At 33.1% G+C, this 13,194-nt stretch overlaps 2 protein-coding genes across 3 annotated transcripts in view; one reads left to right on the top strand and one right to left on the bottom strand.

Annotated features, from left to right (window-relative positions):
* Nucleotides 1-2,798, bottom strand: part of LOC123712456 ((E3-independent) E2 ubiquitin-conjugating enzyme UBE2O) — a 26,956-nt gene extending 24,158 nt beyond the window's left edge. Inside the window, exons 1-3 of the mRNA XM_045665554.1 lie at nt 2,687-2,798; nt 1,870-2,109; nt 938-1,165 (exon numbers count right to left, since the gene is read on the bottom strand). Coding sequence (XP_045521510.1) covers nt 938-1,165; nt 1,870-2,094 — 453 coding nt within the window. The 5' untranslated portion in view covers nt 2,095-2,109; nt 2,687-2,798. The remainder of the gene's footprint in view (nt 1-937; nt 1,166-1,869; nt 2,110-2,686) is intronic.
* LOC123712457 (TBC1 domain family member 16) lies at nt 1,696-13,194 on the top strand. 2 transcript variants are annotated; one of them, XM_045665557.1, is made up of 7 exons: nt 1,696-1,789; nt 4,665-4,861; nt 5,053-5,554; nt 5,767-5,911; nt 7,788-7,894; nt 8,484-8,665; nt 11,598-13,194. In XM_045665557.1, the coding sequence occupies exons 1-7, from the start codon at nt 1,767-1,769 to the stop codon at nt 11,789-11,791; spliced, it is 1,350 nt and encodes a 449-aa protein (XP_045521513.1). In that variant the 5' UTR covers nt 1,696-1,766; the 3' UTR covers nt 11,792-13,194. The 2 variants fall into 2 exon arrangements, with proteins under 2 accessions (XP_045521513.1, XP_045521511.1); XM_045665555.1 differs by lacking the exon at nt 1,696-1,789 and adding an exon at nt 2,658-3,727.

Raw genomic sequence — 13,194 nt, 5'->3', positions numbered from 1 at the left:
AACACAACAAAATCAAAGTTCTGGGGTACTATGAAGGTACATTATCCCAAACCAATGACAACATTATTAATATAATTAATAATGTTGTATATAGTTAAAAAAGGTATATTCTTATAACTAATATACAGCAGTGTTAGTTTGAACCATAAATCACAAATGCAATCATGGCAAATGATAGCAGAACATTATTACAATGTATGAGATATTGAAAAGTAAAACACATCATTATTACTATTTTTTTCATAGCCTGATGCACAACTGTCTATCAGCAGCTAAAAAGATTATCATTTATCATGTAATGTATCAGATCTTTACAAACATACTAGGTATGTAACCCTACCCACTGTGGAAATTGAGGCAGACATTGCTGAACTACTTCTAAACCTTAGTAAAATTAATCTTTCATAAATATATAAATTGGTGTCCTCTATAATAAATAAATTAATGAAATGAAATATTAGACAGATAGGCTGAGTGCCTATTCAAAGAATTCATAAGTAAATTAAAGCAAAGTCCCATTAGATAAGACTCTTAATGTCAGCTGTTGAAAGAATGTAATTCAATGGACTAGTAGTTATTTCCATACTATATTGTATTTTCCCCCTATTCATAGTTCATACATCATTTCTTACATGTATAGTCCCACTAGAAAAGTCCCTATGTTGCACAATATAAAAATCAACATTTGAACATATGTGATGAATAACATCTGTAAAAAACAATTAGAACTGTTTGTTTTATAAAATTACAAAAAGAATAACAAAGGTACTTTTTATTAATATAATTTAATTGTATTTTTTTTAGAAAAGTGGGCAAATGAGCAGAATTATGAAATACAACCTTTTATTTATAATTTCATAAACAACAACCATAAACTCAAAAGTTCCTAGTATACTATACTTTTATTTTCTTCCTGTTACATAATCACTATTCTTACCTTTGAAGTACCAACCCAAGAATCAAGACACACGGCTAAATCTGGAGTGAATTCTTCTAAGGGTTGCAGTCTTTCACTGGCCACATTTGGTATAACATGTTTAGTTCCAACTATCTGGAGAGCTGCAGTCATTTCAATGTCTCTGCAGTATCCCCGCTGGGTGTCCTTGCCAGCGATGAGTCGACGGACTACATCTCCTGGCATCAATGACCGGTCAGCTAGTCCAACCTGCATAAATACAACAAATGTGATATTATATTTTATAGACCACAGCAAAGAAACTCTCAATAATTGTCAAATAAAGTCTATGTCTATTTTTTTGCAAAGACTGCAAAGTATATTATTCTATTGTCTTCAAGTGCTTGTTACTTTGTACTACACATAAATCTTTTACTTCTAGTTAAAAAAAATGATGATTATGATAATTTGCTAATAAGATTCTAGAAAAAATATCAAAAAAATTGATAATGAATGAATAAGTAGATAGGTATTGAAATTGACCAAATTAAATATATATTTAACAAAATAATATATATAATTGAATAAAAAGCTCAATTTATATTTGCAAACACATTGTTGTTTTAATATATATATATATATATAATAAAGATTAATAAATAAAAATATAATAAAAAAGGAAAATTCAGTGTGAATTTACAAAGAGAAATAATTTGGGCGTATTAATCAGTCTTGTGAGGGTAACAATTTTGTTAACATAATCTGTTCATTGAAGGTAGAAAAAAAATAAAACGTCAAAGATGGCGTGGTACTTCATTTCCTGATAAAATTTAAAATAATAACTTAATGGACTACTTAAAAAATCATTGAAATGACCGATAAGTATTTAAAAATGTAAGTTGTTTCTATATTGGTATTGCTGATTCTCGTACAGTATTATGCATCTACAGGGCTTTGGAACTGTTTGTACTTACCGACTTTTCAGAAACTACTCTTTCGGTTCCTGAAGGGTGCCACACAACTCGAATTTCTCCTTTTTGAACAGGAGTTTCAATGTCACTCTCTTGGTCGCTAGAATTTGCTTCATAGTTTTCGAGAACAAGACCGAAGACGACCTGACCGCGGTTATTTATTTTATACACTTCATCTTCGTAGAAATATTGGAAGTCAGTTGGAGATCCTGGATTTTGGCCCGCCATGTTGACGGGAATTATCTAGAGACACAAATAATTTTGTTTTTTACGTGATTAAAATTCTCTCTGACAGCTGATTGTAAAGTGTGGCGCATGCGTCAATAATTTAATAATTATTCAGTGTTGCCATCAATCGATTTAATTATTTACCATAATGATTGTCAGGTTGCCACATAAAAATTTGTCATACCAATTTTAAAGTTAATTCAACTCTGAAATATCGCAAGTTAATAACTTGAATATTGACTATCGACCAAGCTATAATTTTACAGGAATAACATTCTTAAAACATTTCATAAAATGAAAGGGCTTGTATAGCATGGATATTATATAACTTTACAAGTTTATTTTTTAAAGACAAGTTCTTCGTTTTAGTTAAGTTCGCTATTCATATTGTATCGTAATCAATTAAAATTATATTAGAATATCGTTAATAGAATCGGATACATTTGTAATCATGTTACTATTTTTTAGATTGGAATTAAGTATTTTCTTTACATATTCTTTTTTATTTACATAATTTAGAAATAAATTAATGACATTCCTATAATAATAACGTAGAATAGAAAGTACATATCGGCCATTTCACATCAATTACCTTTAACCTCCTCGTACTTAGTTCTTGCTGTGACGTAGTTAGCGGGACACGACTCGCGATCAATACGTTATCATAGCTATGTGGGTGTTTACATGCGCGCAGTCCACTGAATAGTGAAGGAACTCTAATGATATCGCCGCGTGTGATAGCACTAATCTGCAATACTTATTCGATTTATTTCTGAAATGTAAACATCATGCCGCTACCTGAACTAATTAAACGAGCATCAAGTTATTTTCTTGGCTTGGAGTTTGACGACGAGGACCCACCCGAATATGTGGACAACGAAATCTTATTCTGCAAGAACAATGTGTGCGTTCACCCACCGACTATCGCTAGACACGAACTAGATATAGTGCATCATCCGGGCTATCTCACAGTGACGACCAAAGTATTTACAGATCAGCATAACAATGCTAAACGACCCACATTATTTCTCAATTGGATTCCCAATTCTACGCTTAGGAAATGCCCATCAGCTGTTGAGACGAGCCCGAGCGAGGAGATCTGTTACATCAACATACCCTCTCATCCAAAAGATATCCCTGTTTCAAAACCTAGAAAGGACAAAGTAAGAAAATATGATAATGCCTTCTCAGATTCCTCAGATACAACGAGCTTGAACTCGAATTCAGATAAGCAAAGTATTAAATCTTATGAAACAAGATATACTCATGGTACTACGAAAGACGAGTTAAGAAGTGCAAGGCCTACGATAAAATCCGCGGAGTCTATAAAGGATGATGTGTATGAAGTAAAAGATGAGTCTCAAATTTTTGAAGGCGATAAACACGTTCGGTCTCAGTCGATGACTTCAGTTAACATTACAATTGCTAATCCGAATATCGAGAACGTTGACTTGACCCCTGACTCGCTCTCGGGTGGCTTCGTAAGGTCATTGTCGATGAGTTCATGTGACGAGGGCAACCCTAATTGGATGAGCACTCCAGAATTTCTGGCCCTGAAACATAACTTGGTGTTTCCTGACAGCGTGCACAGTTCCCCGGCACCTCAGCGGAGAGTTCCTCTTAAATGTCGAAGGTGAGATTGTTTCGAAATAACATGAAACCATATAAAAAATACATAACATAAGATTCACTCTTACGTTCGTCGTTCGTAACTGTGCTAAAAAAGAAATCTTTTTACTAACGTGAAGAACACGACAAGAACACGTTGCGCTTATTGAGTTTCACGAGTTCCAATCAATTATTTTAGCAGGAAGCCATAATTGTCTATCCAATACGGCTTGTATTATAATATCATCTTAAATCATTTTATCACACGAAGAAATAAAAATAAAAAAATAATTATGAAAACTAAACGAAACCCGATTTCAACGATCGATAAAGATTGACTTAATCGTGATTGAGCGATTCAACTGTGAAAGCTTAACAAATCAATGAACTTCTTTAAATATAAATTATAGTATGAAAATAAATTGAATTACGAGTTTGTTCGCTTACTGTAAATCATCAGAATCGTAGTAATACAATTCTAATAAAATATAAATATTCCCGTTTAAATATAAACATTTGTATTGCGATAATGTCTGAACTGTCCTAGTTTTCAAATGTTCCGTATAATATTGTCATGTAGCGCGTTGTTGAATAATAAGTAGTCCTTACATGTGTAAATTGTAGAACTGAACTATGAAGACAAGAACTAGAGTAAAAGAAAATACAATACAATACCGGAACAATATATATATATATTTTATTTTGTTACAATATCTATCACAAATACAAGAAATGAAGTTATTATAATAGTGATACATTTAGATCGATTCATTATAAAAATCTGCATAATCAGCCATAAAAAAAATATGCATGCAAATTTAATATTAATTTTCAAATTGTCATATGATAAGAACATTAACATAATGTAAAATAATAACAAGTTATTTGTAATCGTTGTCAATTTTGTGGCCTTTAAAAACTTAATAACCTCAGTCCTGAAAGCATTACACTGTATGTTACAGATTCTCCGTCGATCTTAGCCAAATGCGTTCTTTGCGATTATTCTTTAATGATGATAACTGCACCTGTGGACAACTTGTGGTAGCGTCAAGGGAGTCTCAATACAAAATTCTACATTTTCATCATGGCGGACTTGACCACCTCGCTCAAGTACTACACAGATGGCACTCTTTGCTCCATAATATTAAACTTACGCCAGGTAAAGCAAAATAGTTACACTATCTGATATACGTTACTTGAAGTTTTCGCATTCCTGTAAGAATTGGACAACATCTATATGCAGATGTCTAGTTAAAATTCTTTAGCCTACGCCTTTCAAAACGAAATATTATTTTGACCTTTGACCAAGAATTCGTTTACCTCCCCGTTAACCGGTGTATTTTGTTTTAGGCTCCGAAGAACCCAATCTACCATACCGTCACTTTATGGTGTGCCGGCCAGAGGTCCAAAAATCAGAACAACACCCGGAAGAGGGAAAAGTTCCTAAAATAACCCCAGAATTATATTATGGAAAGATAATGAACAGCAAAGGGGTTATCGAAGATGACCTGTTCCTTCGCAAATGTATATTTTTTGGGGGGTTAGATAAAGAGTTGAGGCGGGAAGTCTGGCCCTTCCTTCTTCACTGTTATCCATACAACTCTACATATGATGAACGGGAAATTATCCTTAAAATACGTACAAGGGAGTACGATGAAATTACAAAGAGACGTCTGGAAAGAATGACCCCTGAACAACACGCAATGTTCTGGAAGTCTGTACAAAGTGTTATAGAAAAAGACGTTGTAAGAACTGATAGAGGAAACCCGTTCTTTGCTGGAGAGAATAACTATAATGTAGAGATAATGAAGAATATATTATTAAATTATGCAATATATAATCCGGTCTTAGGGTATGTATTAGTCCAAAACAAATCCGACCTTAATATTTGGTCATAACTGCCTTTTTGCAGTCAATCCGTGTAATTAATAAAGACAATATTAGATTAGGTATAAAAATGAAATATTATACAAAGTGCCGGATTCGTCAAGCCTAAAATCTTTTAAATAATCTTACATATTATTTCAATATTTACAATATCCTTAATTTATTTATGTATTACAGTTACACCCAAGGAATGAGTGATCTTCTTGCTCCCGTTCTATGCGAGATCAAATGTGAAGCGGAGGCTTTTTGGTGCTTTGTGGGTCTCATGCAGCGTGCCATCTTTGTCTGCACCCCAACTGACAACGATATGGACAACAATTTGGTAACATTCTTACTTATATTTATAATATAACATTACGTATTTAAAAGATAATACGGTAACTGAAGTAGTGAAGAGTAAATAGTTTTTAATAATATTATATGATAAATATTATTAATAATGCATATTGCATTTGAATGAGCAGTGTTGGCCTAGTGGCTTCAGCGTACGACTCCAATGCCTGAGATCGTAGGTTCGAGCCCCGGCTGTGCACCAATGGAATTTTATTTCTATGCGCATTTAACATTTGCTTGAACGGTGAAGGAAAACACCGTGAGGAAACCGGGTTGCCTTAGACCCAAAAAGTCGCCGGCGTGCGTCAGGCACAGAAGGCTAATCACCTTCTTGCCTATTAGATTAACAAATGATTATGAAACAGATACAGAAATCTCTACCCCAAAAATTAAAATGGTTTTCAGCGCCATTGATCAATTTTTATTTATTATTCATTTTAAATATAAAAATGTGAACAAAATACAAATATAAATAATGTTTTACCGCGAAAACGCTCAATGCGAATGACGTTTATATTGACATTGAAATGGACAGATAACATGTTGTAAATGCTCCTGACGCAGTTTGATTAAAATTTTAAATCAAACTATATAATATGTACAGTAAATAAATATGTAATTGTACAATACTAGATTGTGTGCTAAAGAATTAGGAAAATTTCTTCATAAGCAAAAAGTCTAATCATCCGAAAGAATGTTTGTTTCGCCAGGAAGAGTTTATACGCTATACGTTTATATATATATATATATATATACACGTTTTTATTGGGTAGTATTTAAACGCAAATCAAAAAAACATACTTTTGTATGCAATAATTTAAATGCAAATTTTGTATGCACCTCAGAATATTACTTAATAAACAACAATTTATCTTAAAGCAAAGCTTTTTTACCAATGCTAATAAGACTAATTAACATTATACCTAATAACTCTTTTTTTTTAATATAGCTTCTATTTGGGTATTACTCATAGCAGTTTTTCTTAATAAAACAGCTTTTGATTGGTTATAATCATCTTATTATTTATTAAGTACGACATAGTGAGATAAGCAAAAAGATATAAAATTAGATACAAATGGTAACTTTTTTATTAGATTTTTAAGGCTTGCTTGCTTTCGCGGGGCGTCCACGCTTTCGTTTTCTCCCAATAGCTACAGTTTTCGACTCTGTAGCTGGTGTCACGTACTTGAGTCGGATCCGAAGTCCGATGATAAGCTTGCACATATAGTTCATTAAAAAAATGGGACAGGTGCATTTTCCGTTCATACAGGCGTTTATTGGGTGGGCGAGGCAAGTCCCCAATAAGCGAAAGCTTTCTTTTTGTATCCATCAAAAGTTTCCCAATCTTGATTAAATGGGATGTTATTTGTCACCCATCGATACGCAAGAGTCCAGTCTTTCAGTGCTATCGGAAGTACAGTTATAAATATCTCTGGTTTATGATTTTCCGACCATTCTTTGACCACGTTTGTGTTGTTGCGACTGAAAGAAATCTAGACAAAGGCAGTTGTTGTCGCAAAGTGTGGCTGTCTTTTATACCGCCATTGAATAACTCTTGTGCATTGTTTATCACTGGACTATACTATTATTCACTGGACTATAAAATTACTATAAATATGAAGAGCAAGTTTTGTGGTGCTTAATAATATATATGTTACTTGGATTGTTATTTTGCCAGATAACGAGTATCATCTACATGCGCTCTGGTTAATTTGCTGTGCAGTCAGTATTTATGATAAGCATGTAGTATTTTTGTACCTAAATAAATTTATTTGTATCGCGTTATGACGAAAAAAGTAAAGTCATGCTGATGTATATTTTATAATTATCTGCAGTACTTGTATTGTTAAACATGTTTTTTTCAGAGCTACTTAAGGGAACTTATCAGAATAATGGTACCACACTTTTACAAACACCTCGAGAAACATATTGACGCCATGGAACTACTGTTTTGCCATCGGTGGATATTATTGTAAGTTTATCTAAGAAGTCCTTACGAAAACATATAAGTATATGAGCTTTTATTTCGTAGTATTAGGGAAACTTACTTCACTGGTTGTCAACGCGTTGAAAACATTTTACAAGTTTCTTCGCTAGTAATTCTAAAATATATATATCTTGGTGAACATAACTGATGAACTACTAGATTCACAACAGATAAATGAATTAATAACGTTTAATATTTTATCAAAAGTATTTCATTATTATTAAGATTAATTTTCACAATTTTATTTCTAAATTTTTCGATATGAATTCGAAAAGTTTATAAACAAAATATTATCTTAGTGATTAATATAAAATTATTAAAGTGTAGTAGAAATCTCAAATCAATTTAAAAGATTTCGTTCCTTTGGCTTGGGTGACCTTCAATGCTGGCAGCATTTCCTCGCTCGCTCGCTATCGCAAATAGCATCAGCTCTGAGGTCACCGGTACTATCTACCCGGTGTCAACTAAAATCGGTATTAGCGCCTGTGCACTTGAACCTCACTCCAAAGGAAACAAAATCAAATTGGAGGAAAGACTCTTAGATTTTTAGACATCTTAAGTTGTCATGTTTCAGATGTTTCAAACGCGAATTCACGGAAGCAGTGGCTCTCCGTATGTGGGAGGCATGTTGGGCCAACTATCAGACTGATTACTTCCACTTGTTCCTATGCCTGGCGATAGTTGCAGTATACGCGGATGACGTCATCGCACAAGACCTCAACACTGATGAAATGCTATTGCATTTTAGTTCTTTAGGTGAGTAACTAATTGTACAATTATTTGTATTTTATAAAGCAGTTCTCCATGTGTCTCTCGTCCCTGAGATTCGATCCCTATGCACCAATAGATTTTTTTTCTATACACGTATTTAACCATTTAACACTCTCTCGTACGGTTAAAGAAATCATTGTGAGGATACCGACCCAAAAGTCGACTGCGTGTGTCGGGCACAGAATTTACCTTATTGCCTATTAAGAAAAATAAATGATCACGAAACAGATGTCAATCCAGACTTAAAGGTTACCCAAAAACCCAGAATTAAAGCCACGGTATTTGTATTTTATATGTGACTTATAATTCCCATAATAAATAACATATTAAACCTTATCCTATTGCTTTAAGATGAGATTTGTACGTGTTGTAATGGTTGGAGCTTACAAACAGTTGGCGAAACAAAAGAGTGACGGACAGTTTATTATCAGTTCTTTTTGTTTGTTTTCCGCTCTTCTTTTGTTATTTTTTTTATATAAATAAGATGTGTTACCTATATGATATTTTGATTCTATACTTTTAAATTAACGAAAATTCTAATGATAATCCTATGGTTCTACAACTGTACGGTTCCTGGGATATTCATTTTAACTCATATTAAGCACTCGCGTACAACAATATAATATAAGCAAAATACTGAACTGCTAATTGCTATGTAACGAATGAATGCAATGTAACCGTCGAAGAAAGTGCCTACGTCTGAGTATTTTCTCGGGGCTATAACGCTCAGGGCCGTCTTAAACTAGGCTGGGGCTCTTGGGCACACAAGAATTTAGGGCCTTTTTGGAAAGTAAAAAAGAATTATAATAAAAATTATGACTAAGTATGGCCATTTATTACAGGTAAAGTGTAATAAAATTAAGTATGATATATGTCAATATGTCATTCTGTCTGCTGCTGTTTTTTTGGTTACGATTAGTATAACGAGTTTCTTTCGGGATTTCTTTCTGCAAAATCTTCTATTATATGCTTAAAGTAAATTTTTTGAAGGATATCACTTTCAATGCATATAATTGACAAATTACTCAGTCATTCTTGTAAAGTTATTGTTCGCAATACATTTTTTATTCTCTTAAGCTGCGAAAATGACCGCTCTCCACTACAATTGGTAACCATTAAAAAAAACAATGGCGCTACAACCTTTTAGGTCTGGGCCTCTGATTTCTGTATCTGTTTCATGATTGTTTGTGAATTGAATAGGCAAGTAGTTGATCAGCCTTCTGTGCGTGACACACATCTTCAACTTTTTGGGTCTAAGGCAAGCCGTTTTCCATCACCATTCGAGGTAATGTTAAATGCGCATATAGTAAGAAAATCCATTGGTGCACAGCCGGGGATCGAACCTACGACCTCAGGGATGAGAGTCACTAGGCTAACACTGCTCTCTGCTTTTGTAAAGCATTAATAGCATTCACGATGGACATCATCTCAGTATCAATCCGTCCTGTAGTTTTCATTCTTCCAACATAATTCATCATAAATTCCCTGTGCTGTAAACTGTTCTCATGCTCTATAAGTTACTTATATGCTTCCAATCTTTATATCCACTAGAACTTAAATTATGTCCAGTACCAGTAGGTGTATTAAATAGACGGCAGCAAGAGCATAAGTTTCAGAGAAGTCACTATTTATATTTTGGAAAAACTCTGCCCCTTTTCGAATGCAAATATCACTTATATCGTACCAAATATCCGGTAAAATCTCGTCACAGTATGTACCAGGGTCAGGAGACAAATCAAAACTTTTGTTTATCTCACTCAATTACAAATATCTAACGAAACAAAATAAAGCCACTCACTCCTATCAGACTGAAAGTTTAATACGTCATTCGGGGATTCTCACAACCATAGAAAATGTTGAAATTTATGTTAGGCATTGTTTAGACGGTGCAGCTTGACATTCCAAAGTCAAGCTGATTGATTTCGTGAGTGATCGCTAGATGGTGTACTTAGTAAATTAGGTAGGATGCGTTCGGAAATATTTTTATTAGTACAGTAGGAATAGGCAGCCATCGATATAATGACGTAGTATATGCTTTGTAAATACCTTCCAATAAGATTACTGATTTGCGAAAAAAGTGTAATGTGCCCGACAAAAATGTTTTGAGAATAAATATGTGTGAGAAATTGTCTGTCTTTCAGGGCCCCTTAAGAATGGGAGCATTGGGCATGGGCCCCGTGTGCTCTTATGGTGAAGGCGGTATTGGCCACGCTTATAAAATTAAGAAAGCCTGATGTACAGCCGTGGCTCGTACAAAAACCTTTATAGGTTTAGATTAATAATATGTAATAATAAAGCCAGTTTAATTTCCAATCATGACAGATAATATACAGCTTAGATTTTTTACACTTTATACATTATTTTATTTATCTTGTTATCCTATATATCGTATATTTTAGCTAAATTCAGTAACGTCGATCGGAAGCCCTTCGCGAGTAAAGGCCTCCAGCTTTTTCCAACTGGCTTTGTCCATGGCTTTTTCTCCATTCGCTTCTATTTCTTCTATCCACCTTTTTTCATAGGTTTAGATTACTGTACCACAAAATTTTCTAAATGCAATATATTGATTATGACCATTTCATACCGCATCTAATCATTTTTTTTGTATAAATATCGGGATATTTTTGGCACTAGATTTATTGTTCTAAAATGTGTTTAATTATTTAATGAAATTGAATTATAGAAAGTATGGCGGAGAGCTCTCTTCTTACTTTGATTTGGGAGTGGTAATAAATGTATTTTCGTTTAAATTAATTAACTCATAAGGGTTATGAATGAATAATTTTGATTTCATATTATTGGTCAATTTATTGCATCTCTGTGTAGCCACGAATTATTAAATTATTATTATTTCCTGCATATAAAGGTATATATATATATATATATATTTATAATATCAAAAAAATCATTCTTCCAGCAATGTACATGGACGGGCGTCTTATACTGCGCAAAGCACGTGGGCTTCTATACCAATTCCGCCAGCTAGTTCGGATTCCGTGCACTTTAGCTGGAATGTGTCAAAGATGTGGTCCCGGAATATGGGACTCTACACATCGGCCAAGCGTGGAATGCACTGGCGCACACGATTTCTGTGAATATGCAGTACAATAGTTTCCTGAAATGTTTGTAATAGATATCGAAATTGCTATACCGTTGATTAACTATGAGCAAAATTTTGTTGTAGTTTTGGAACGTTGATATTTAAATTAATTAATGTTTTACATGGGTTATATTTAACCCAGACTTCTGTAAAGTATACGTATAATAGTTATTGTTTTCAAGACCTAGTACAAAATTTTATCAGTATTATTAAATGTTTATAGAAACATAATATAGAGCTCGTGTTCCCTATATTTTGACTCAAGAATAATTTAACCGCTAAGTATTAACATGTAGCAACACCTTACAATCTTCGGCTACAACTTCGAATACGATGACGTCATACACTGAAACGCGCTAATGTCGATGATTTTTTTAGCCACCCCTTCTCCACAAACACAATGATTAATTAGAACATTCGGTAAACTGACCATCAATAAAGGCCAACACGCACTAAAAAACCGAAGAATTAAAGTCAATTTAATATATATAAAATAATAATTGACAAATGTGACAATTCTAATTTTGTTTGTAAATTTGTTTGATGTTTGAGTTTGATGGGAAATAAAAAGTGATATAAAGATATGTATGAATTGATATTTAATAGAACTAAATACAATAATTAAACATTTTATGGCAGCCAAAGCTTGGCAGCAAAAACCTTTAGTTTTTCGAAAGTTAACTTTTAAGTTTAACAAATTTGTAGTTTTATAATACATTTAGTTTTATTTTTTAAATTAATCTGCAACTACAATATTTCTGTATTCTGTGAGTAAAACAATGGCTAACAACAAAAGTAAAAAGTTTTATTTTTGGCAACATTTAATTGTAGTTCATGCCTGCTTATAAGGAATTGGCGCGAATTTTAATTCATATAAAATCATATCACACAAATCAAACATTGTGTTCTAGTCATAATCGTAGGGTGTATTCACATTTATGGTATTTATTACATTTTATAACGTTATATTGGTAAAATTATATGTAAAATTTTGATGTAAAATTGCGCGGTACGAAGTTTACGTAACAAGGTACCTGTCTAGAATTAAAGAAAAATAACTGTCAGCAGTGGGATTCTCGTATTTTAGCAGCGATAGAATGTCAAATTACAAGATGTAGAAATTAATAAATGTTAGTTTAAACATAAGCCATAAAGTTCACATATCCGTTTTACCACCAACTGTACGTTTCGATTCAAGTCATAGCGAATGCGGTGAATATGTCAATGAAATAGGCGCTATATTTGCAACTATAACAATTCTATCGATGCTAAATTATGCGAATTGAAACAATTTAATTGTATACATAATAAATATATTAAGCAGTTACCACAGTTTGAAATATTTTTTTATTGATCACTGTTTAGCTGTTAGTCTATTTCTTGAAAGCTCTATGGATGGCCCTATAAAAAACCT

Source organism: Pieris brassicae, chromosome 7 (assembly GCF_905147105.1).
Source record: "Pieris brassicae chromosome 7, ilPieBrab1.1, whole genome shotgun sequence".
Taxonomy (NCBI): domain Eukaryota; kingdom Metazoa; phylum Arthropoda; class Insecta; order Lepidoptera; family Pieridae; genus Pieris; species Pieris brassicae.
The sequence above is the reverse complement of the archived record's forward strand: the minus strand, read 5'-3'. Positions and strand labels throughout refer to the sequence as shown.

Bases quoted from the DNA above. Each gene is read 5' to 3' on its own strand.
- LOC123712457 (XM_045665555.1), top strand. From the start codon at position 2,883: ATGCCGCTACCTGAACTAATTAAACGAGCATCAAGTTATTTTCTTGGC. The intron at 4,862-5,052 runs GTAAAGCAAAAT...ATTTTGTTTTAG, and splicing joins TAATATTAAACTTACGCCAG to GCTCCGAAGAACCCAATCTA. The intron at 7,895-8,483 runs GTAAGTTTATCT...GTCATGTTTCAG, and splicing joins TGCCATCGGTGGATATTATT to ATGTTTCAAACGCGAATTCA.